Source organism: Myripristis murdjan, chromosome 21, assembly GCF_902150065.1.
Source record: "Myripristis murdjan chromosome 21, fMyrMur1.1, whole genome shotgun sequence".
Taxonomy (NCBI): domain Eukaryota; kingdom Metazoa; phylum Chordata; class Actinopteri; order Holocentriformes; family Holocentridae; genus Myripristis; species Myripristis murdjan.
Window position 1 is genome coordinate 20492501 of NC_044000.1, and position 23645 is coordinate 20516145.

Sequence of the window (23645 nt, forward strand, 5' to 3'; positions counted from 1 at the left end):
GTGTCTGTGAGAGCCTGGCAATAACACATTCCAGTGATGTCAACATGGCTTTTTCAAGTGGCTGTAATCACAGTCGATAAATCAGAATATCAAGTCCAGTGTATTTGAACATAGTTTTTTTTTTTGTTTTGTTTTGTTTTGATCACAATTGTGTTTACTTGTGTGATTATTTGTGATTTATCTTTACTTATACATTTAGTTTTATGCCCTATTTTTTCTCATGTTATATATCTTCTCTATGATATCCAATTTATCATGTCATGTAATTTTAATATGAGTTATTTTGACTTGCTTATTATCCTGGTCATGTGATAGCTTCCTCTTGGTTGTTTTGGCTATATAGTCGATGTCACACCTGTATTATTCCTAATGAAGACGTAGTGGTTGAAACGTGTTAGGGTTTTTTTTTTTGTTTGTTTGTTTGTTTGTTTTAAAACAGAGTAGCCACTGCAATGAAAGCTTTTTAAGGTTACCTGCTTTTTCCTTCCTTTTCTTCTTTTTTCACTTCTGTAATGTGCTGAATGTCTTCCTGTTTGTTTTACTTTGTTTTTCTGTTTCCAAGAGCACCCTCTATATTTGTGATCTACATTTGACTACTAAGAGCAACCAGTCATTTCTCTTTTTTCCTTTGGGTTTTACTTTTCTTTGTTTTCACATGTTGTGCTCTTCATTCAGCTTCTGGCAGGTGGGGGTGATTTTTCAAAACCAGGCTGAAAACAGCTAAAGGTCACACAAAAAAATGCATTCTGTCCAGGGTCCTAATTTCAGCTCGTTCGTGGCATGACTGTAGAGGTGACCAGTCAACTGATGAAGGGTCATCCTCAGTGGTGAGAAAGGGTTGAGCCTCAAGCTGTTGAGAGCAGAGAGACAGATGGCTGCTCGTACCTGAGGGACTAACCCCCCCCCCCAACAGGACACACACAGAACTCAGCTTGGGGCAAATGTCCAGCATCTGTGTATCATGACCTTGAATGCAAAACAGTCAGTGCAGTCTTTAAAGGAATGCCTTTAGATCAATATTAATTATAGAGGCAGTTAGGTTTAATTCTGTAATACCGTGCATGTATATTTATTATTATATTTCCTATGTAAATGATTGCACTTTGATAGAAATGTCATTTTTTTCCATAAAATTCTAGTTTAAGGCATGACTTTAGGGGTGTTGTTTCATTTAAGAGTTCCTCAGAAGGTGTAGTAAGCATTTAATTAATTTTCCTCGCTACCGATTTTCTGACGGGGCATGGAATTTTCTGCGTCCTAATCTGTTTTTCAATGAGGAAAAGCTCATTCATGCTCTACATCTCCAAACACACTCAGTAAATGAATTAACAGCTGTGTCCTGGCAGGCCATGTTCCTGTCCCTCCCTCTCTCCTCTTCCCCTCTCTATCTCTCCTTGCCTTTGCACCGTCCTTCTACCTGCGCTTACAGTAGCTGTGCTGGTTGGTTCAGGTTGAGGAGTTATGGTAAACACTGCAAGATATGGCCAGATTTTAAATTATTTAATCCATTTTTAATTTAATATACCAGTGCCCCTAAATTCAAACAATTTTCCTTTGCAATACCGAATCAGTACTGAAGAGGAAGGGGAGGGGGTAGCTCTATGTGCGAGCGTGTGGCTGTGTCTGCATATGTATTCATGCAGCAAATTTCCTTCATCACTGCATTGCTATGAGGCAGAGCTTTTTCACAGCTCAACACACAGTGAGCAGGGTTTCCACACATTTTGCCCTGAGAAATCCACTTTTTTGTCAACACCCGTCCAAGAGCAGCCACAACTGCAACAATAACCGAAAAGCATTGTTTTAGTATTCAAGTTATTTTTTATTATTATTAATCAATGTGCGACTGCATTTGTTCACATGTACATGTTTATTAATTTCATATTAAGTTCCTTGCACTTGTTTAATGTCTTACTTTATAGAACCCACATTCTACTTATGTTTTCAGATAAATCAGTTACAATAGAACATGTCAAAGCACATAATCCATTTCCATCCATTCACATGTATTATTAAAAATCATACACTTGGGATGCTTGAAATCATTTCCCACAGATTGAATCAGTGTTTCAGCCTTGGCACTAGATGACCATTTTATCATGTTGTGGTGATAGATTTTTTCTCAACCCCTGGCGCTGTTTGTTCAACATAAACCGCCTTCCCATTTCAGCAGCCATAACTGTCTTCGAGGCAGACCAGCTCTTGTCCCACTCTCCCTCTCTTCACAAACCCCCCCCTCCTCCTCTGCGGCTGAAGCAGTGGAGATGTAAAGCGCCGGTCTGTGCTTTGAATGCTTTAGCGGCTGGGAGAGTCTGTGGGAGTGATGGAGCCAAGAGGGGAGGAGGAGGAAGAGGATATGAAAAGATGAAAGGAGAAGGAGAATGAACCAAAAAAAGACGAGAAGTGCCACTATCAGAATGTTCATCAGAGAGAGAGAGAAAGAGAGAGAGAGAAGAGAGACACACACAAACAGTGATAACATGTTGTATTCGCCTAATAATAGAAACCTTCACTGCGGCTTCACTCTTTTCATAGAGTCTGTCCCCTCCTCCACATCTGTAAAAACCTGCTGAGTGGCCACCGGAGCTGTTCATCACCTCGCAGCCACCCTGTGATTGGTCGGTGGTGAAGCAGCTCCACAGCGCCTCATTGGTTGGCTGATGCAGGCAGCCCAGGGGGGCCGAGGCTGGATGCTGTGATGGTCTGAAGCATTTGGCTCCCTCTCCTTATACCAGAGCACAGCAAACTGGGATCTACCTTTCACACACATCCATGTCTCCTTTCTCTTTATCTTGCTTTTGTTGTGCCAAGGACTGGTTTTTGGAATCTCCTGCCGCCCTGTTTTTGCAGTAAGAGTCGGGAACAGCAGAGTAAGGAGATGCAAATGATGAGAAGCATGACTGCTGTCTTTCTGTGTGCAAGGTTCCTGCAGCGTGTTTTGTGCCGCTGAAGTGAGGAGTTCATTCATCACCTATAGGAGGTGTATGGTTTTAGGTATGCTGAAGGGATTGCACTGACACACTGCACTTGGGATTGCCACTGAGTTCTCCGCCGGCTGTTTGTAAACCATATAGCCCTCCTCTCTCTCTCTCTCTCTTGGGACCAGAGAGGACGGGGGGAGGGCAGAAGAAGGGAATTGCGGGCTGGAGGCTGATGGCCAAGAAATCTGGGGGAGAAGAGCAGTTTCTCAGTTTCTGTACTGTGGACTGGACCAGCTGTCTAAGAAAATAAAAAGCAGGACAAGGAAAAAACAAAGCAGTGAACACGCGTTTCCTGTGAAAGTAAACTATATGTATGTTTTATATGTTTTTTTTTTTTATTATTATTTTGGGTTCTGATGGTTTCTGAATACTCTCTGTCTTACCTTTTTAATATGTAACAGTTTATGGATAAGAGTCATTACTTTGGCAAAGCTTTGTCTACGCACCTGTGATCTCTGGCTTTTGTCTGTGCTCACACGTGGTTTGCCACGGCCCTCCAAACTATATTGTGTTGTTACACTTTTGTCATAGTAAGGCAGAATTTATCTGTCCTCCTCTTACTATTCAGTGTGGTAATAAGCCGTGCTCAGCCCTCCCCTTTAGGCCTCTAGGTGAGCAGTATTACCCAGTGTTTATTTGTATTGACTATACTTTGCTTATCTGTGTGTTTCAGTCTGTCAGCAACAGGAGTTGGCTTCATCCTGGTCATTGACCGCCGGCAAGACCGATGGGCAGCTGTCAAGGGGACCCTGCTTCGTATTGCGGTGAGTTTTTCTTTGTCCATGCACATGGACAAAGAAATGTGTGTGTGTGTATGTGTGTGTGTACATGTGTGTATGCACTTAACTCTTTCTTTGTGTCTGTGTGGTACCATGTGCCTTTGTATCTTTAATCAACTGATGAGTGGAACAGCACCAGCACTGAGAGGCACTCACCCCAGGGGGAGGAAGATTGTTTATTAGGCAATAGAGAGGTGTTGGAACACCTCCCTTCCCTTTTTAGACCTCCACATCTGTGTCAGGGAGTTGATAATAGACTAATATTACGACTGCCCTGAAGGAGGGATGAGGGGGGTGATGGTGGTGGGTAACACTGATATGAGCCACCCCTATCTCACCACCATCAAAGCCTACCATGTGTTGCCATTGCCGGAGGGCAAAACAAACAGTCACATGCCTGAAAGACAGGCGGAGAGTGTCTTACTGTAATGTCACTCAAGCTCTCAGTACATGCACTCTTATGTATCATAGTTGTATTATTTTTACTTCTGTGTCATATTTCCATATCATGTTTATTTCATGACGAGGAGCAGTGGATGCCCTCATGACCAAATAACAAAACAAAATTACGATAATGACACCACTAAAGTCCCTAACCCTAACCCTAGCCCACTAACACACTTTGGCTGAAATATTGTGAGTCATGTGCTCATTGCCCTGTAATCAGCTGCAGCATATAGTCATATCAGAGCACCCCATGGAGGAGAAACAGCAGGAATCTTTCCCTCTCTCTCTCTCTTTCGCTCTCCCTCTCTCTCTCTTTCTCTCTCCCTCTCTCTCTGTCCTCTTTTTGTTATATCATCTGTTCATGCATTGTCAAAGTTTCCATTTCCTCTCTGTGTTCTATTTTATTTTTACCACACAGTTCCTTTTCATGTCTCCTCTTTCATTGTAACTACATAAGAGCTCATCATCCCCTTTGTTAGAGAGAGAATTGATATCTGCTATGTCATTTATTCTTCTGGATAAAAGGAAGAGAGCAGGGCATTGATGTCGTTTCTTGTTACTTTTTTTCTCACCCCTCTCTTTTCGAGGTACATCCTGTTGTTCTGGTCTTTTGCCCTGGCTGGTGAGCCTGAGCGTCTATCTGTTCATCTCCGCGTTTCATGGTTTCTGTGGGGAGGTGACAGAGCGCTGGCAGCTCTCCGCAGTGTGTGGGGGGAGAATCTCCCCTCTAAGCATCACATGATCTCACAACATATTGCTTATTTGGGCTAAATGAAAACACACAATTGGCAACTTGATCCACGCTGCATTTGACAGCGCCAGTTTTCTTGCCATCTTCATCTGCGTTAACGTTTAATGTCCATAGCCTGCTGTGGAGGTTTAGTATTATGATTTGCTGTCTTGAATAAAGCAGAAACAGAAGGCTTCCTGTAAAGCACTCAAGAAATGATACTGTAACATATTTCTAAGGTTACAGCGAAAAGATACACCTCCCCTCATTTCCTTTTTGCTTTCAGCACCATGTAGGGTTGGACAGTTCCCGACAGCTCAAATTAGCCAACCAAGAAACTAAAACAGGCTGTTCTGTGGACATGAAAGGATATATGGAGAGATAAGTTGTCCAATAGAGAGAGAGAGACAGAGATGAATATCATGGTCCATGGTCTCTGGGGATATAGGAGGCCCACTCACTCATTTCAAATTAAATCAAGCTTTATTAATCCCACAAGGGGGACTTTACAGACTGACAGGCTGGTAATGGGGGGTACTCGGTCATACCTGCAATGGTTTGGGGTGATTCAACCCGACTGCTAAATGGATAGTAATGAAAGCTGGCATGTGCTGATCTGCTGCCACCTATTTCTAATGGGAACTATTTCCTGGGCTAAATCACATCATATTCAGACCATATTGTGATTTATTCACTCAGATAGGCAACGATAAGACAATATTTGCCATTTCTGTTGTGTCTAGTCCCATTTGAAGCATTTGAGTGTGTGTGGAGGGGTTGGGGTGATGGGGAAGTGAAACACACACAAGAATATTGAATGTTTACCCTTTCAGTCTACAGAATTCGTCTACAGCTGGCAGCAGGGGGCTGTGTGTTTTCTTAAAAGCTAAATATTGCCATGCATTGTGGAGCTTGCAGCTGCTGTTAGCTTGCTGACACACGCAGAAGAGAAGTGCATAGGCTCGTCCTAATTAAAAGTCCATGGTTTTACTGTGGCTTCATTCTGTCCCCAGAGACACAATCTCCTCACTTGCCATTAATGTGGATCTTCCTTCGTGTGCATGTGTGCGTGTGTGCGTGTGTGTGTGTCAAAGTGTTCATCTCACTGTCAACCATTCAAAAAGAACAAAGAACAAGGAGACCATGACCGTGGTTACAAAACCACCAGTGATCACCGATCCAAACTGCATGTATGAATGGTTTGAAACTACAGCATCCATACAGGAGCCAGCCAGGCCAGTGTTTGAGTGTGCTGCAAAATGTGTCAGAGGCCATTCCTGATGGTTGGAATGGAATTTATAGATCATATGTTTAATACTCTGAATATGAGAGCTCTTGGTTTGATGAGAGGAAGCACCATGATCTAAAGACGAACAACAAAAATTAGCTGTGTTTTGCAGTGCTATGTAATGTTGCAGAGATACTAATTTTGCTCTCTGCTGATGGTAAATGACCCGACTTAACTTGATGCACTCCCTTGTTCTGTCCGCTCAGCAAGGTCGAGCATTTAATTGATTTATTAATTCCACTAAGAGTCCCCATCGCACGTGGTTGTTTGTTAACGAGGTACCCCTGTCATTTCTGCTTAGACCAGCGTTTCCCGACTCACTTGGGAAGAGCGACCAATCAGGCAAAGCAGACGCTCAGGTCATTAGCTAATTAAGCTGGCATTAACAATCATCCCGCCTCAGGAGGGGAGCTCAGTGTTCTCCTCCTCAAACATTTTCCAGCTGCTTTCACAGTAGTACCTACTCTACCAGAGGCTGTCAATCATCCATTTTTACTGGCAGTATTTTGGTTGTGTTGGCTGTAACAGAGTCAGTTAAAAGCACATAGCATGATAAATATTCAGTGGGGATTTTACAGTTGCATCTAAAAAGACAGTTTTGCTTACTTAGGATTGGCTTGCTTTGTGCTGAGTGTTTTGGTTAGGGCCCATTAGTATTCTTTCCATGTGCTGATGAAAAGCCTGTGGTCTACTTCATCTTAAATTCACAAAGGCATCAAGCTATGCTAATTTAAGCCACGATAATGCCAGCTGGGCAGTATCCTGTATGGTCTTTTTATTTTGTCTTTTATCCTCTCCTTGGCTTATATCTATGCATGTGTGCCTGCATGCACATGTACTATATGTGCAGTTGGTGTCGATTTTTTCTACCTCATTATTTATGCAGCAGCATCTTAGCGACATGAAGATTAATGTCCCTGCCTCAAGAAGATGTCCTGCACCCCCCATGTCCGTTGCCATAGCCATTCACTCCTGCTCCACATGCTTCGGCATGTGCTTGAATGTGCGTGTGAGTAGTGCACATGGGACAAGGACAGAAAGGGAGAAAGGACGAACACTCGGGAAAAAAAAAAAATTTAGATGGGTAAGGCTGTCAGAGCAGAAAGAACAGACAGTCGTTCACTGAACCGAGATGTTCGTCAGACTGTCTGTCCTGTTTACATAAGTGGTGACAGTCCCTGTCCTCTCTCTGCTCAGGGCTCCTTCCCAGGGAACCTCCAACTGGTTCTGGTTCTGCGGCCCACCACCCTCCTGCAGCGCACGCTCTCCGACATCCTCTTCAAGTTCAACAAGGATGAGTTCAAAATGAAGGTGCCGGTATGTACAATCTCTCTGATCATTTCCTGAAACAGTTTCCTGAAAAGTGGGAGTCCTGAAGGGGCTTCCACAGGGTGCTCAGAGCAATGAAGAATAGCTTAGTTTCACCATAATTTAATTCGCCAGAAATTGTTAAATACAAAAAAATCTATTCATGATTACTTGATAACATTTTGTTGAATCTAGTTGTCAGTGTTCAAGTATGACATCTAAACAATTTAATACTTAACATAGGCCAAAATATCTTTCATATCAGGGTCCCATGGGCCAACTCACTTCAAAGGGGTTCCACCAGGAACATGAAGAAGTTTGAAAAACCCTGGTGTATATTATGAGTGGCTTGTTAAAAAACCCAGCATCTCTGGTATTGCCATATTTGGTACTCCAGTTCTAGCTATTGTCTCCTCTGTGTTTTATGAACTTGTGACCAATCCAAAACAGTGACTTTAAAGGCAACAAAGCTGTGCAAAGATTACTTTTTTTTAAAGACACAGTGTCTTCGGAGAAGAACACTAAGAATAGGATGAAATCAGATAAATGTTAATAGTGTTTCTGTGTGTATTGTGTGTGTAATATAGGTGATCATGCTGAGCTCGATAACTGAGCTCCACTCTTACATAGACCGCACCCAGCTGACCCAGGAACTTGGGGGAACACAGGAGTACTGCCATGAGAAGTGGATCTCTCACCGCACTGTGAGTATACACACCACCATAAATATTTAAATACTTACAAATTGGCTCAGAAATGAGACAAAAGAATGAATACAATAAAAGAGAAGATGTAACAGGAAGCAAAGATAAATTAGATGAGTTTACAAAAACTGAAAAGAGAAAGAGAGTGAGTGAGAGAGAGAGAGAGAGAGAGAGAGAGAGAGAACACATTACAACAGGGATAAAACAGGAGATAAAATTAACATTATATATGCAGAGTGTAATATCAAAATGCATCATCGAAACAAGATCTACATAGCAAAAATAAATGAGAATTTGTAAAGCAGGGAGAAAATTACTACATGGATATAACAGGACATAAATGTGAGCATTTAACCAACAAAGTGCAGTATCTAAACAAGTTCTACACATCACTGGTTTTCGATGAAAACCATGTCCATGTGAACATTTAATTAATTAAAAAGTAAAATGGAGGAAAGCAACAAATTTAGTACATTTAATGCAATCTTGATCGCATCCTCTTAATCTGCAAAAACTATGGATATAGTGCAAACACAGTTGCAGCATTCTCATTATCAGTATGTTTGATGAAAATTTGGTCCTGTCTGACTGGCTGCTGTTTCTTGTGTGTGTGTGTGTGTGTCAGGCCATTGAGGGTTTTGCATTGATGGTAAAGAAAACAGCTCAGACCCTGCAGTCGTTTGGGACTGAGCTGGCCGAAACCGAGCTCCCCAATGACATCCAGGCAACAACTACCCTGTTGGGCACACACACCAGCAAGAAGTCCAAGATGAAGGTGAGTACACTACCGACAAACAACATTGAGACAGACAAGCGCACACACTTGCTCATACACACCACAACACAAACCGCAACTTCCTGTCTCCTTTTTTCTCACTCTATACACAAATACATTTGCTGAACACACAGATATTTAAGACCTACAGTATGTATTGGGATTACATGCTTCCATCTGTCTCTTTGGGTCTCTAGGAGGATCTGATGGTGGCCCTGGGCCAGGGCAGCAGGCTGCTGGAGAGCATCAATGAGCCTGTGGTCCGAGACCCCGACCACAACATGAACCAGGATGAACTGGAGAACCTGGCCACAGTGCAGAGGTTAGGACCAAAACACCTGGAACAGTGCAGGGTGGATAGTAAACATTCACCAGATGTACAGTAGCTGATTCTCTCAAAAAATAGAAAGACTCTATACACTACTATTACTCTTGTCAAAATGTAAAGGTACCAGATTGGTGAAAGTATTATCACTTTAGTAGTTTTCCCTCATAGTTCTTTGGTTATTACAAAAATCTCAGATGTCGTCCATCATTTTTATAGCATGGCTCATCAGTTGGAGGTGTTGCCACAGTAACACTTTTTTTGACAGCTCAGTGTTGATAGTCATCTATTGGGTGGCAAAAAGTAGATGTTCATTTACCAGCTGGCTTCATCTCTACAATGTAACCCCAAGCCTGAACCGAGTTTTGACCAAAACCCTAGCCTGACACTATTTTAATAACTCTGTTTTGATATTTATTTATACCTCTATGTTCTACAACTGACATACAGTACAGCAGGCCTTATCCCAGCCATATAGTTCATTCATATGGTCTTTCCCAACTGAATATCCTAAAAAGCAACAGTACCCCTTCAATACAGTGCGGCATGTGAAGACTTTTAAGTTTAACCCAAACCGAGATACTGTAGACAACTTTTCACTTTCAGTAGAGTTTTAGTGACACATTATCGTCTCTAGTATCATCACAATTAAGGGTGACTGTTGTTGCAAAAGCATATCATGACCTCCAGGTGGTGCATGACTAAGGTCCAGTGGTGATCTGCTGGTTATCAAATCAGAGCCGCTAGACCCATGTGTTGTTGTTGACGGTAGGCGGTTTGTTCATGGCTGTCTAATCTCTTCCCATCATTACGGTCGTAATATAGGCTGGCGAGCTTGCATGCTTTGAGGTCAGAGCCAGTATTTTAAGCAACACTGAAGGCACTGATTCTTGTGTCAGCAGGCATTAACTCTGGATAGCATGCACAACATGCAAAGAAAAACAGGAATGTCCAAATATCTCAGCATCCCTATCACATTCTCTTCCTTTTCCATTCCTCCCTTGACTGCTCTTCACTTCCTGTCTACTTCCAGTACACATTACTTGCTTTACATTTCCATTTCTTTCTGTGGTCCTTTGTCAGACTTCTGTCTCAGCTGGATGAGACTGAAAGGGCTTTCGATGAGTTCTGGGTGAGGCATCAGACCAAACTGGAGCAGTGTCTCCAACTACGGCACTTTGAGCACAACTACAGAGAGGTGAGCTCAGGTGAAATCATCCATAGACATCTGAACAGTCCATTAGGTCCCATTTGACATTCCCAAGTGTTAAATTACTGTTGTGTTTGTGCTCCAGGTTAGGGCTCTGCTGGATCAGGTGTCTGAGAAACTTGCAACCTTCTCTGAGGTCGGGGTCAGCCCAGCTCATGCGGACCACATATTTCGGGAACTAACCACCTATGAGGAGAAAATCTGTGTAAGTAATACCTGTAAAATGAAATGTGCTTTTTGTAACCATGCGTACCTGAATAATATTTTTTTCATTACATGCACATGTACATTACATAACATGTAATACCTCGTGCCAAAAAGGTGTTCCTCCTTGGTTGCTGCAGACATTCCTGCTGGGACGTTATCGTTATCTCTAACTCCAACCATCATTCAAAGAGAGATTTATTAGATAAACTCAGTACAGACTTGGGTTAAATAGTAAACAATTAAAAAAATGTAATGTTAGTTTTCTAGCTGTCTCATGCACATTCAACACCTGCTGTTGCCACACTGGGGAAATTTTAAAAAAGGCTTAAATTTTCTTTGAAATACTTTCTTGTGGTTGTCTGAAATTTGTAATCATAGAAAGTATTTGCAAATATGATCCAACTCAGCTCTGGTAAAATGCAGAAACTCACAAACTACATCTCCACATCCCTCCCCAGGAGGTGCTGGACAGATCTGTGGCCTTGGCTCGTGAGGGTGATGAGTTGATCCAGAACTCCCACTACGCTGAGGACTCCATCCAGCCCAAATGCAGTGAGCTCAGAGCAGTCAGCGAGGAAGTTAGCAGCACCCTGAGGGCAAAGAAGGACCTCCTCCTCAAAGCGATGGAGCTGCACCACAATTTGGAACGGGTGAGAGAAGGACACACACTCACAGGCACCTCCAGTAGTTTGCATAGCACCATAGTTCACTGCTTCGTTTGCTTTTTTTTTAATCGCCAATCCTCCTGTATCTCCCAGGCTCTTAAGTGGTGTGATGATGGCATATACCTGTTGGCGTCTCAGCCTGTGGACAAATGTCAGTCACATGAGGGGGCGGAGTCAGCCCTGCAGGAACTGGAGCGTTACCTGGATTCCGCAGGCCAGAACCAGCTGACGGACCTCAGTACCATCTGGAGGGAATATGAGGCAGTGATCAACCAGGAGTTCAGGGTAAGAGGAGGGACCAGCATCTGTTTCAAGAATCATCTCTCCAAATCCTCAAGTATCCTTAGCACTCAAACACAGATTTAAAGGTGCAACATGTAGTATTTTTAAACATTAATATGTCATTATCAGTATGCTGGTACAGTTACCATCAATAAATGAGGCTATGGTCAAGATGATAGGTAGCCTTAATCTCACACCAGTGGTCATGTTAGTGCAAATGTCTCCAAATTAAGACCACATTTACCTATAAATCCTGTTGCTTTCTGTCACAAAGAGCATCATGCTTCAGCAGTCCGAGGTTTCTCTGTCACTTCACTGGAGATGATAAACATATTAGAAATTAGTTTTCTTTTGGCTTCTCAGTTATTCTACCATCTGTCATTTCAAGAAACTCTAAAAGCTTTAGCCCTATTTGCTGGAAAAGAACAGCAACCTACTTCCTCACTTAGCATTATAGCTATCCAAAAGATTTCTCACAAAATCCCAGTAGTACACAAGATTAAATGTAGAGGCTGCCGAACATCTGAAAGATGCATGTAAAATGTTACAAATGGCACCTTTAAGTCTATTTCTTAATTATATTTAAATGGAAAAGAAAAAGAAACAAAGATACAACATGCGGACCTCTCCCTGATTTTTGTGTATCAGGACCAAGTGGAGAAGGTGTTCCAGAAGCAGGTGTCCATGCAGGAGATGTTTGACAAGAGGAGAGTCAGCCTGAAGAAGCTAGCAGCAAAACAGACCAGGCCAGTCCAGCCAGTGGCCCCCAGACCTGAAGCCTTCATCAAGTCCCCTCTCACCTCACCTGGTCAGTCTTCACCAGGCTCTACAGGGCCCTTACAGACATCACACACTTTGATGCCCTTACTTGCGTCACTCTTTGGGTGACCCTTACATCATTCACTTCATGCATCACAACTTTCAGACATGTTCAAACTTTGCATTGCCCTAATGTACTTCACGGACTAGATGGATCTTATGAACTTTATGGTTTACAGAAAATGGCACTTGATTTATTGCAATGAGTCTTTTGAATGATACCTGGCCTGTGGAACGATCTCACCTTGTGTTTATGATTTAACACTGTTAGTATGCAGCAAATTGATTCAGTTGGTCTAATATACTACTACTACTACTACAACTATTACTGTTACTACTTCTACTAATAATAATGCTTAACATGTCCTCCAGTGCTTAACATTGGAGGACATGTTTCCCAGATCCTTTTCAGCTCACAGGTTAGGGTTAGGGGTCAAATAGAAGGACCTCAAATTTAGACTTACTGAGTCCGATGAAGTTTTATGACATCCAGCATTTGATATCAGAGAGACAGTCCATAATATGAGAGAATTTGTCTATGTTGCTACTAGTCAGCAGGACATAAAGTTGCATGTCATCCAGTGGATTATCTAACCCAAAGAAAGCATATACATGGATTATTACAAATAACCAAGAACTGACCTCTGGGGAACACCACGTGAGATGGGGTCCGGGGATGAGGAAAATTACAGCAGAAAAATATCTATCAGAGAGGTAGGAGCAAAACCACGCAAGAGCAATGTCCTTAATACTGACACAGTAAACCCAGGCGATTTATTATAAGGATTTTGTGGTCAACTGTATTAAATGCAGAGCTAAAATCAAGCAGGATTAAAATTCTCTGGATTTGTAACTACCTAAATATTGTGACTTTTTTTTTCTCTCATCTCCTCCCATAGCACACAGAGCTCAGCAAGAGAAAAACTGCTTAGAGGGAGACTCGGGGAACAGTGTAAACCTTAAGAAAGTGAGTGGAGTCTTCTCATAATTTTATCTGTATCTAAATGTTATCTTCCAGTTGTTATCTACTGTTGCTGTTTTTATGTCCGTGGTCATGGTGATCTGATGTGTTTTCACAGGGCGAGAGCCAACTGCAGAATGGAGGCAGTAACAGCAGACATGCCTCTCTGTCAGAGGAGGAGGAGAACCTGGCAGTTCTCAGAAGGTGAAGGATGGGCCACAGCTCACTCATCCATAATCAAACCACTCACTGTCCATTATCTAGCATTGTTCATCTTGTGTTCTGATTATGCCTGCACCATATCCTTTAAGTAATTTGATTGCACTTTCTCCTTGTCTTTGTTTATGTTTATGTTTCTCTCTCTTTCCCTGTAGGCATGTTATGAATGAGCTGCTAGAAACTGAGAGGGCTTATGTGGAGGAGCTGCTCTGTGTATTACAGGTGTTTACTCACTCCACAATCCCACAAGCCATTGCAAAGGTAATCTTTCTTTCACTTTTGCCCATGCCTCACATTCCATGTGCTGTGATTGTGTGTTTCAGGGATATGCTTCTGAGATGGATAATCCAGCGATGGCTCATCTCATCCCTGCTCCGTTGCAGAACAAAAAGGAGGTGCTGTTTGGCAATATGCCAGAGATCTACCACTTCCACAAGAGGTGAATGGGCGCCCTCTGGCTGCTATTTATGATACCAGCACTGTAACATGACACATTTTGCCATGGTGCTCATCAAAGCTGATCCCCTTCCTCATCAATCAATTCTCCCATTCTGCCTCCTCTTTATCTTTTATCCATAACATGATCTCTTATTGTTCTCCAGGACATTTCTGAGGGAGCTGGAGCAGTACACAGACTGCCCTGAGCTGGTTGGAAGGTGTTTTCTAGAAAGGGTGAGCGAATGCTTTGAGGTAGCTGCAGTTCAGCACAAAGATGTGAATCAAATAGTATTGATGATCCTGTTTTCTAATACAATTTCTTTGCATGGTTTTCCTCAGATGACAGACTTGCAGATCTATGAGAAGTACTGTCAGAACAAGCCTCGCTCTGAAAGCCTTTGGAGGCAGTGCTCTGACTGTGCCTTCTTCCAGGTGAATAAACCCAGTGTTTATCTATTGTTGGCCTCCTCCAGGCATTGTAATTCAATATTTGTTTGTGTTTATTACTTGACATGAATGTGTTATTTTTAATTGGTTTGCCCCAGGAGTGTCAGAAAAAGCTGGAGCATAAACTGGGTTTGGACTCTTATCTGCTAAAGCCAGTTCAGAGAATTACCAAATATCAGCTGCTATTGAAGGTGAGATCCTTTGATATTGGATATACTGAACTTTATATTTAATTAGTTGTTGAATGCTCTTTTAATGGGGATCCAAGTTCATTAGTGTCTATAGAGTGGTGTACATGCATGTGTTTTTGTCTGCAGGAACTACTTAAGTACAGCAAGGGTTGTGAGGGGACTGATGACCTGCAGGAGGCACTGTCCTCCATTTTAGGCATCCTCAAGGCTGTGAATGACTCCATGCACCTCATTGCCATTACAGGATATGAGGTGAGACAATAAACAGTGCACAGGCGGATCAGACACAACACACACGTTTTAGATGAAATACCAACATCAGATAGGAGATAGACTCTACATGACCCTGAATAAGAATATGTGGTTAAAGACAATAAATGAATAAATAAATGAAGCTACAGGGAACCATACCATCAAAACGGTAGAGAAAAAATACCTTGTAAAAAATTATCATCAATACCCAGAAATCATGCAATACCATCAATAAAAGGATCAGAGAGCTGTAAGATGTAACATGGGTGTCCAGACATCTGTTGCTTGCTGCTGCAGGCAGGAGATTGTAGGAGATCACTCTAAAGTTTTGATTCATCAAGTAGAGAAGTGACCGTACTCATCACCATAATTTCATTTTGGCAAATAGGGCAAATTAATAAGGTCTCTGTTTCTCTGTTGCAGCCGTGCTATGTAATTTAAGATGATAAGACAGGAGTGTTTGCATACAATTTTTGCCTTATGCAGCTTTAAATAGACTGAGCCAGGAAGATGTTGGTGAAAGCTATAATTTCTTATTCATTTTATTATTATTTATTAACTCCATTTTACTGATGAAGGGCAAAGTAAATCAAGGACAAAATACCTAAATAAGCAGTTTTAAAAGTTGCGACAGATCAGGCAAGTACTGTGTAAAACCAGATGCAATTCTAAGAATGGACATCTAGGACGAATATTTTATTAGAACAATCAAAGCCACTTGGGGCTGGCACAGCCACTCCTATTAAAACACAGACACATTATTCAGAAAACAGACACATTAGTCAGACAGCAGACACTCCAGATGAAACACTGGCATATAAAAGAGAGCAAAGTAGACAGAAAACAGGCATATTTGATGGGAGGTAGCCACCTAGATAACTTGATTTACTCCCCAAAACTCTGTTAAGTCTTGTGTTCCATCTGGAGATTAACTGGTTTAAAGATAAAATTCTTGTCCATGTATTTTTGAATTAGCGTCTAAATAGGAACTGCATGTCATTCTTTAATTACCTCTTTCCTCTTTTAGGGTAATCTGAGTGAGCTGGGCAGGTTGCTGATGCAGGGGTCATTCAGCGTGTGGACAGAGCACAAGAAAGGTCATGCCAAAGTCAAGGATCTGGCCCGTTTCAAGCCCATGCAGAGACACCTCTTCCTCCATGAGAAAGCCCTGCTCTTCTGCAAGAGGAGGGAGGAGAATGGGGAGGGCTATGAGAAAGCCCCCTCTTACAGCTTCAAACAATCCCTTAATGTGAGCCCCACTACAAGCTTTAAATTCTGTTGCATTGCTGTCTTTAAATGTTTTGTATTTGCACTGCTGAAATCTTCTCATCCTTATTTTAACAGATGAGTGCTGTTGGCATCACTGAGAATGCAAAGGGAGACAACAAGAAGTTTGAAATCTGGTGCAACTCTCGAGAGGAGGTCTACATTGTTCAGGTATGCGGCACCATACCTAAAATGAATTATGTGAATTTACAATTGCATCTACTTCCAGGCAACAGCAATAGGCATAGTGTACACACACCTCTAATAGCTTTTCTGCATAAATATTGGACTGATGCTTTTCAGGCACCAACAGCTGAAGTGAAAACAACTTGGGTAAATGAGATTAGGAAGGTTCTGACAACCCAACTGGAGGCCTGCAAAGGTAAGATGTCAAAGATACAGACAGAGGATATGAGAGGGTATATATGCATTCATAAACATCACTGAGGTCTACCTCTAGGTCAGGTCAGTCTTATCCAAGATCCATGTGTAGACCTTGAACTAAAACGCTAATGTTTCCTCAGTAATGTTTTTGAAGGTGAAATGATTTTAAGTGTTCCTCTCACTGATGTTTGGTTTGCTTCTCTGTGCTGCAGAGGCTCGCCAGCAGAGGGCGCCAGACCAGGTTTTCCAGTTCCCTCCTGTGTCAGGTGGCCCAGTCAGCCTCAGGTCAGTCTAAATTTCCTCTTCAGTTCATCTGCCAACAACCTAAATTTAAAGATTTTTCTACCATAGCTGACAGTTCTTTCAGAGGTTGTTGAAGCTCTTAAGCTCAAGGCTCTTTACTTCTCCTTTTGCTCTGGTAGTCCATTCAAGTCTGGTCAGAAGAGCTTCAAAAAGACTGACGAGAAAAAGGCTGAGCCCTGCAGCCCTGATGCCAATTCCTCTTCCTCTCCAAAGCTCACAGGAAAAGGTCAGTTGAGAGACCAAAATATTAAGGGGACAGACATAACCTTCTTGTTTTTTTTTTGTTTTTTTTTTTTTTTTAACAAATCTGCCCTAATTATACTGCACTTTCTGATACACTTACCACTCAGCTAATGCTACTCATTTGTAGTGCATGCTCAGTATAAACTTTGCTCTCTTTCCTTTCCTCTTGTGGTGACTAATCTGTGGCTTCACCTCTCTCTTTTCCACCCGGCCATGTGTATTACTTTTCTCTTTCTCTGATGCTTTGCTCCCCTCCATCTTGCTTTCAAACCCTCTGATGTCTTCTCTTCTCCCTGCCGTCTTTCCATCTGTCTGCTCCTCCCGCTCTTCCTCTGGGCCAGACGAGGCTGTGACCAGCCCTACCTCAGACAGAGCTGCCGTGGCTAAAAAGCGCTTTACTTTGCAGGGCTTCAGTAACCTCAAAGCTCAAAAAGGTAACTGTGGGCTATCGTTAACTGCACATCCAGCAAACTGCTTCATTGTGTGTACTTGTTAAATGGGGTAGCATGTTTTCATTCTACATTTCCATCCAGTGGGGCCAAAGGATGTTAGTTTCCTGACTGATTTAACTCTGGGAAGGACAACCTAAAGAAGTGTCACAAGGTCAAACACTGCATGCTTCATTTCACAGAGCCCTCAACTACTGACGATAAAAGTTTTACATTACCTGTGATGCCCCTCCCTTCACCAGGTACTTCACAGCTCTACATCGTTGTTTCATTCAGTGCTATGCAATGTCATGGTGCTGATGGGTTATTTTTTGGCAGTCAAGCTACGTTTAAAATGCAATTTTACAGTCTTCTATTCAGACAGCACCACGACATTGTCCTGTATTTTGAGTGAACACCACAGCCAGTGCTCTTAGTTAGCTGTCTGTGTTTTAGTTTTGATCTCTATCTGTTATCTTTGCTTTCACATCTCGCTTTTGATGGATGATAGATGATAGACACTGTGTACATAAGCAATTTTAGTGCAAGGTTAAGATAGATTTTATCCAATTGACTCTTGCACCTTCCTGTCAACAAAATTCCCTTGTTGAATGTCAGTATTTGATCATAACTTCTTTCTTGCATCCTCAGCAATGTTTCTTTTGTCTCCTTTTTCTTTCTTGATGGCAGGATCTCCCACAAGCCCCGATCACAAGACCAAACGCCATGAGATTAAGAGCGATCCTACACCTTTCGGCTTCAAAGGTAACTAGACTGTTCAACAACAATTAAACCGTCTACTCCATGCAGTTTTTATTCTTCTATTGAATAATAGCCGCAGCTTTTTCAAGTATTCAGGTGACTTCAGTCAGGGGTCAAGGCAGTGAACAAGTTGTAGTGCACTGAGCATACACTGTAGTTTAGTTGTTCATCTTCCTGAGGACAGCCAAGGGTGCTAATTGTGGCTGATGAGTTGCATTGGCTGTAGCTGTTGCAATATGGATAGATGAGTGACTGGCTGTGTTTCCATTACCTCCCATCCCTCAGATGCAGGTCCTCCTCACCTCCACCTGGGCAAGGTCAGGTGGTTCAGCACCTCTAGCCTCTTACAGGCAAAGCAGAGAGGTACAGTGGCACCAGTTGGTTCACACTGTCTGCGTGTCGGGCCCACTGTTTCACTGAAAGACTGCGGCTGCAATCCCCTTGTAGATCCTCTTTTTCTACTCCTGCTTGGCCCACCCCACATCTCTAGTTTCTTTTCAGACTTATTGACATAAACATGCAATACTATGGAGGAATGATTTGCTACCTCTTTATTTATTTGTTTGTACCAACCACACCTAAGTCCAAGAGTTTAAAATACTGAGTTGCATGCACGTCATCCCGGTCTCGGTCAGAGTTGCTTGGTAGTGCTTCTGGAACTGCTTGTGTCACGTTGGGTTTCACTGAATCAGTCCTATCCTCCTCAAGCGGCAGTCTTTCCCTCTTTGGTCTAAAGAGGAAGGAGGTTTTGTGGTTATTTCACTCTCTCACACATGTAGAGCTCTCACTGTAGTCCATACATTTTTTAGACAACAGTATAACCTCCAAACCTGTCTTTCCCCCCCTGCTAGACTGGAACAAGGCCTCCCTGTCGCTGGACGCCTCAGAGGAGAATGACGGCTACTCCAGTGCGGAGGATCCTCTTAACTCTGACCCTGAGGACGACGGCAACAAGAAGCTGGTGAGTCACTCTTTCTCATGAAACTAAAACTCAATTGACATCCATACAAGTAAAATTATTTGATGTGGATTAGCAGCTCTCCAAATAGTGTGGCTAGACCTGTACGGTGGGCTACATGATGCCACACAGCAGTCCAGCCGTGTCTGCATTCCACCTGTGCAGGACTTTAGTCGACCAAGATTTTCTTTGGTTGACTACAGCCTGGACACAAAGAACATGAAAGACCCACCCACAAGTCCCCAAACCCACCCTTACCCCCCACCAACATGCAACATGCCCCCAACAGTGGCTCCAAAGTAACAGAGCTCACCAAAATTTATCACCATAGCCTATCACAATAAAATAAAATAGCAATTTAAAAAAAAAAAGAAAACAGATTAAAATACATCTATTGAGTATATATAGACCTTTCATCTTTGAATCTTTGCAGGCTATGAAATATGTCTGCTCAACATATCAACATGTATGTATGTGTGTGTGTGTGTGTGTGTGTGTGTGTGTGTGTGTGTGTGTGTGTACATAATGTGAATGATAGCTGATGAAGTAATATTCAAAGTGGATGCATATTCATCATCACACATTTTGAAAAGCGGACATCTCATGCCTCCTGTTAATATGATGAATCTCAAATATAATAAATAGTGCACTAACAGGATCATACAATATTGTATCAGTGTCACGTGACTGTATTAGGATTTGTATCACATTAACAAAAATATGACAGCCACTACATTATGATGAGAAATGTATTGCATTAACAGGGTTTATTTAAACACTGATTTGTCCTCCTGTCTATCTCATGTTGTCCATTTGTGTTAATCTTTGGACTTCAGTAGATGTTTAATAGTTTAACACTTTAGTCATCGTAAACAACAGCGTTAACTGCATCTGATCTACAGCATGTGACAAAGCAAAGTTTCCAATGTTTTGATTTTTCAGACTGTTTTCCCAAGCACTGAATTATTCCTGGATGATTTTGCTGTGTTTCATTTTATGGTTTCCCATCCTGTCTGTAAACAAACAGTGTGCTGGGAAATACACTGTGGTGGCCGACTATGAGAGGGGCGGCGCTCAAGAGCTGTCAGTCAAGAGTGGCGACATGGTCCAGCTGGTCAAAGAGGGGGACGATGGACAGTGGTGAGACTACAGCCTTGTTGTTTTATATGTGGGATAATGATGTATGACAGTGATAATGACACATGCTTGTATGTTGTTTTTTGTCATGCAGGTTTGTGCGTAACCTGAGAACCAGCAAGGAGGGCTGGGTTGCTGCTGCTAATCTGCTCACTCTCATTGGAGAGTCAAAGTCCTGTCAATCCCTTACCAGCTCAGGTAAAGATAAAAACATAACTCCACTCAAAGCACTCCAGTTCTGCTTGTTTGTCTGTGGGGAGAGATCAATAAATTATGCCAATGTTGATTTCTACAACAACGTTTGTAAATTGCAATAAATGAAAGGGTTAAACACGCGGAGAGTTGGATGTGACTAATAAATAAGATTGCAAACACTGCAATGAAGCCACAGACAAAAGTTAATCTTACTATTTAGCCTATTAAACTAGTCACATCCAACTCTCCGTGTGTACACTGGATTGTTTCTTTTTTATTGATTATTTTTAATTAACACTGGCCATTTTTGCTATTCTTATTCCTAATTATCAGAAGATATCTGTCTCTCAATGCTCTTGGAGGTCAGAGCAGGTATTGATTTTTTTTGCCACATGCGCCAGGCAGAGCCTCGTTAAGGTTTTAATATTCATACAAAGTTTTTGAATTAAAGACAGTGTGCTGAAGTGGATTTTTGTTTTGGCTGTGGTATTGAATCAGTTATTAGGAACTGTGACATTTCACTGCTGTTGGTATCAACCACCACATCTCTGGCATCAATCATAAACCAGATATTATTTAGCAAGAGAGTTAAAGCCGAAATTATTCCTCAATGCATGTGTGTGTTTGTGTGGCAGAGGGCAGCGGCTCTGGAAACCTCAGCACATCGTCCAGCTGCAGTGAAACCTACACAAGCTTCTCCGACATCAAGCCCTGAGTACCTCCTGACACCCAAGCCAGCCGACCATCATCCTCTGAGAGGCACCGAGCGCCCGGCGATGGGCACCCCAGCAAACTCCTCTGCACTCACGCCATCACCTTAACCACCCTGCTGAAAGCTGACATTACCTGGGTGATGGTATAATGTTGCCAACATTGATATTCAAAAAAAAAAGGTTTCCACTGAAAACTGTTTTTTTTTTTTTTTTTTTTTTTTTTTTTTTAGCATCACAGACACCAAATGATATTATATTATTGAAATGATGGCACATGCTATAGATTTGACTGTGATGCCCTCCTGTGGTGAAGATTGATACATTACATAACATGCCAGGTCAGCTCAAATACTGATAATCTTCCATTCCTGCACTTGACGATTTGTTTTTTATATAAATAGGATGTGTGTTATCATAATAGATGTACAAATGGGCCAGCAGGACTGATCTCAGTTAGTGCATCTATCGGTGTTGTGAGATCAGAAATCACATGTGGGTGACATTTGTCAAGCTGGCTCTGCGCCACTTGTCAGCTTTGTGTCCGTCTGCAGCAACTCCCCGTAAGGCGTTCGTAACTCCAATGCTATTGTAAATAAAAAAAGGAAGAATGAAGTGAATATGCGAATATGAGTCGTTTAGCTTTTACGAATGTTGCTCTGAGATCACCTCTCTGTCCTCTGTGCTGTCCCGTTAGAAGTGTTTATTTATTTGTAAAAAAAAAAAAGTAAAGAAAAGAAAAGAAAAATCCCACATATTCATGTTTATTCTTTTCTTACTTCACCTCTGTTTTTCCCTCCTCTTTCTCTGTGCTTTTTTTCCTCATTCTTTGTTCCTTTGTTTTGTTCAGCTTTATCAGCCTGTCCTTGGAAACATGTCTGCCCAGACGTGTGTCATGTTTCAGTTTCTCTCTTGTGGGTCTGTCATGGATTTATGCCCAGCGGTTTAGATGCTAGACTTTAGCAAGAGAAGAAAGAAACTCCATTTACGGTCGCAGAGATGTGATGAATCAGTTTTTCTGTTAAATAGGATCCTGTGGGAACTGCAATTACACATTTAACATGAGACCATATGTGGCAGTTCTGCAGCCCAGCCATCCAATCTTCTTCCTCCTCCTCAAAAAAGAAAACTCTTCAGTGTCTTGTTCTACGCCTGTGTTCAAGCATATCACATCCTCTCTCCCAGGTTCAGACACACCGGCACCTTCACATAGGTTAGACATGCAAAATGCTTATATTTTCCTCACCAATCTCTGCTGGACTCCTAGTCTAACTCTCTGTGGATCTTCATGTATGTTTCCTAATGTGAATAATCAGAGGTCATTGTATAGAGCTAACTTATTCCCTGTGTAGGGATTATGTCCTGAATGTAGATATTGTTCAACTGTCATGAAATGTTTGTTAATTGAGATGCTATATTGTACATTAAGTATGGTAATGTCACTAAATTGTGACTTGTCTATTGATTTTTCCCCCTTCTTTTTTTCTACATAAAACACTTGTGATAATTCAGTCTTTGGTCTTTTGGTCTTGGTCTTAGTGTCTGTGCGCATGTGCCATGGTCGGAGCACATCGTTGGATCACACACACACACACACACACACACACACACACACACACACACACACACACACACACACACACACACACACACACACACACACACACACAGACCAGATAAAGACAGGCAAGTGAACAACACACTTTCAGAGGGAAAGCTCGCACAATGGCAGCAATTTTAGTGAAACCGAAACTTAAGCTGTTCAACTGGGTTGCCAGGTTCACACGAAAACCCTGATTTTGTCTTTTTGCTTTTAGATTCCTGGGCTTATTAACGCATTGGCCTTAAATGAAGTGACTGCTAAAATGATTAAAATGAGATGTTATCGGACAAGAGAGACAAGAAAAAAGAAGAGCGTGTCATAATAGGCGTAATAAACCAATATATTTCCCAAGGAGTTCAGTAAGATGGATAATTTGATTTTTAAAGTGTGCATCATATATTAGTTTCCAGACTGCACAGAACCACACATAAATTGCAGGCTATTCCTCAGGAACTGCAGCAATAAGCCAACAAATAAAACCAGAAACTGAATCAGTGCAGTCCCACAGGCTGGAGGACACTGTCTAATAACGCATGCTCTTCTTCCTTTCCTTGTTATTATTGATATAATCATTACTTGTAGTAGCATGTTATTTGCTGAAATTTCTGATGGGAAATTTCTTCTTACT

General features: G+C 42.0%; 1 protein-coding gene across 2 annotated transcripts in view; it reads left to right on the top strand.

Moving 5' to 3' along the window:
• The window catches only part of mcf2lb (mcf.2 cell line derived transforming sequence-like b), a 34180-nt gene extending 11255 nt beyond the window's left edge, over window positions 1-22925 (top strand). Inside the window, exons 4-33 of one of the 2 annotated variants that reach the window (XM_030080541.1) lie at window positions 3655-3745; window positions 7423-7542; window positions 8121-8237; window positions 8863-9012; window positions 9210-9334; window positions 10421-10535; window positions 10633-10752; window positions 11213-11404; window positions 11513-11704; window positions 12350-12509; window positions 13420-13487; window positions 13600-13685; window positions 13856-13922; window positions 14024-14139; window positions 14303-14372; window positions 14478-14570; window positions 14684-14776; window positions 14903-15028; window positions 16056-16277; window positions 16373-16465; window positions 16598-16676; window positions 16891-16963; window positions 17101-17207; window positions 17566-17658; window positions 17856-17915; window positions 18343-18417; window positions 19266-19375; window positions 20400-20512; window positions 20604-20707; window positions 21340-22925. In XM_030080541.1, coding sequence (XP_029936401.1) covers window positions 3655-3745; window positions 7423-7542; window positions 8121-8237; window positions 8863-9012; window positions 9210-9334; window positions 10421-10535; window positions 10633-10752; window positions 11213-11404; window positions 11513-11704; window positions 12350-12509; window positions 13420-13487; window positions 13600-13685; window positions 13856-13922; window positions 14024-14139; window positions 14303-14372; window positions 14478-14570; window positions 14684-14776; window positions 14903-15028; window positions 16056-16277; window positions 16373-16465; window positions 16598-16676; window positions 16891-16963; window positions 17101-17207; window positions 17566-17658; window positions 17856-17915; window positions 18343-18417; window positions 19266-19375; window positions 20400-20512; window positions 20604-20707; window positions 21340-21419 — 3310 coding nt within the window. In that variant the 3' untranslated portion in view covers window positions 21420-22925. Of the gene's footprint in view, window positions 1-3654; window positions 3746-7422; window positions 7543-8120; window positions 8238-8862; window positions 9013-9209; window positions 9335-10420; window positions 10536-10632; window positions 10753-11212; window positions 11405-11512; window positions 11705-12349; window positions 12510-13419; window positions 13488-13599; window positions 13686-13855; window positions 13923-14023; window positions 14140-14302; window positions 14373-14477; window positions 14571-14683; window positions 14777-14902; window positions 15029-16055; window positions 16278-16372; window positions 16466-16597; window positions 16677-16890; window positions 16964-17100; window positions 17208-17565; window positions 17659-17855; window positions 17916-18342; window positions 18418-18699; window positions 18778-19265; window positions 19376-20399; window positions 20513-20603; window positions 20708-21339 lie in introns of both variants that reach the window. The other variant, XM_030080540.1, reaches the window with a different exon arrangement.
• The last annotated feature ends 720 nt before the right edge of the window (window positions 22926-23645 follow it).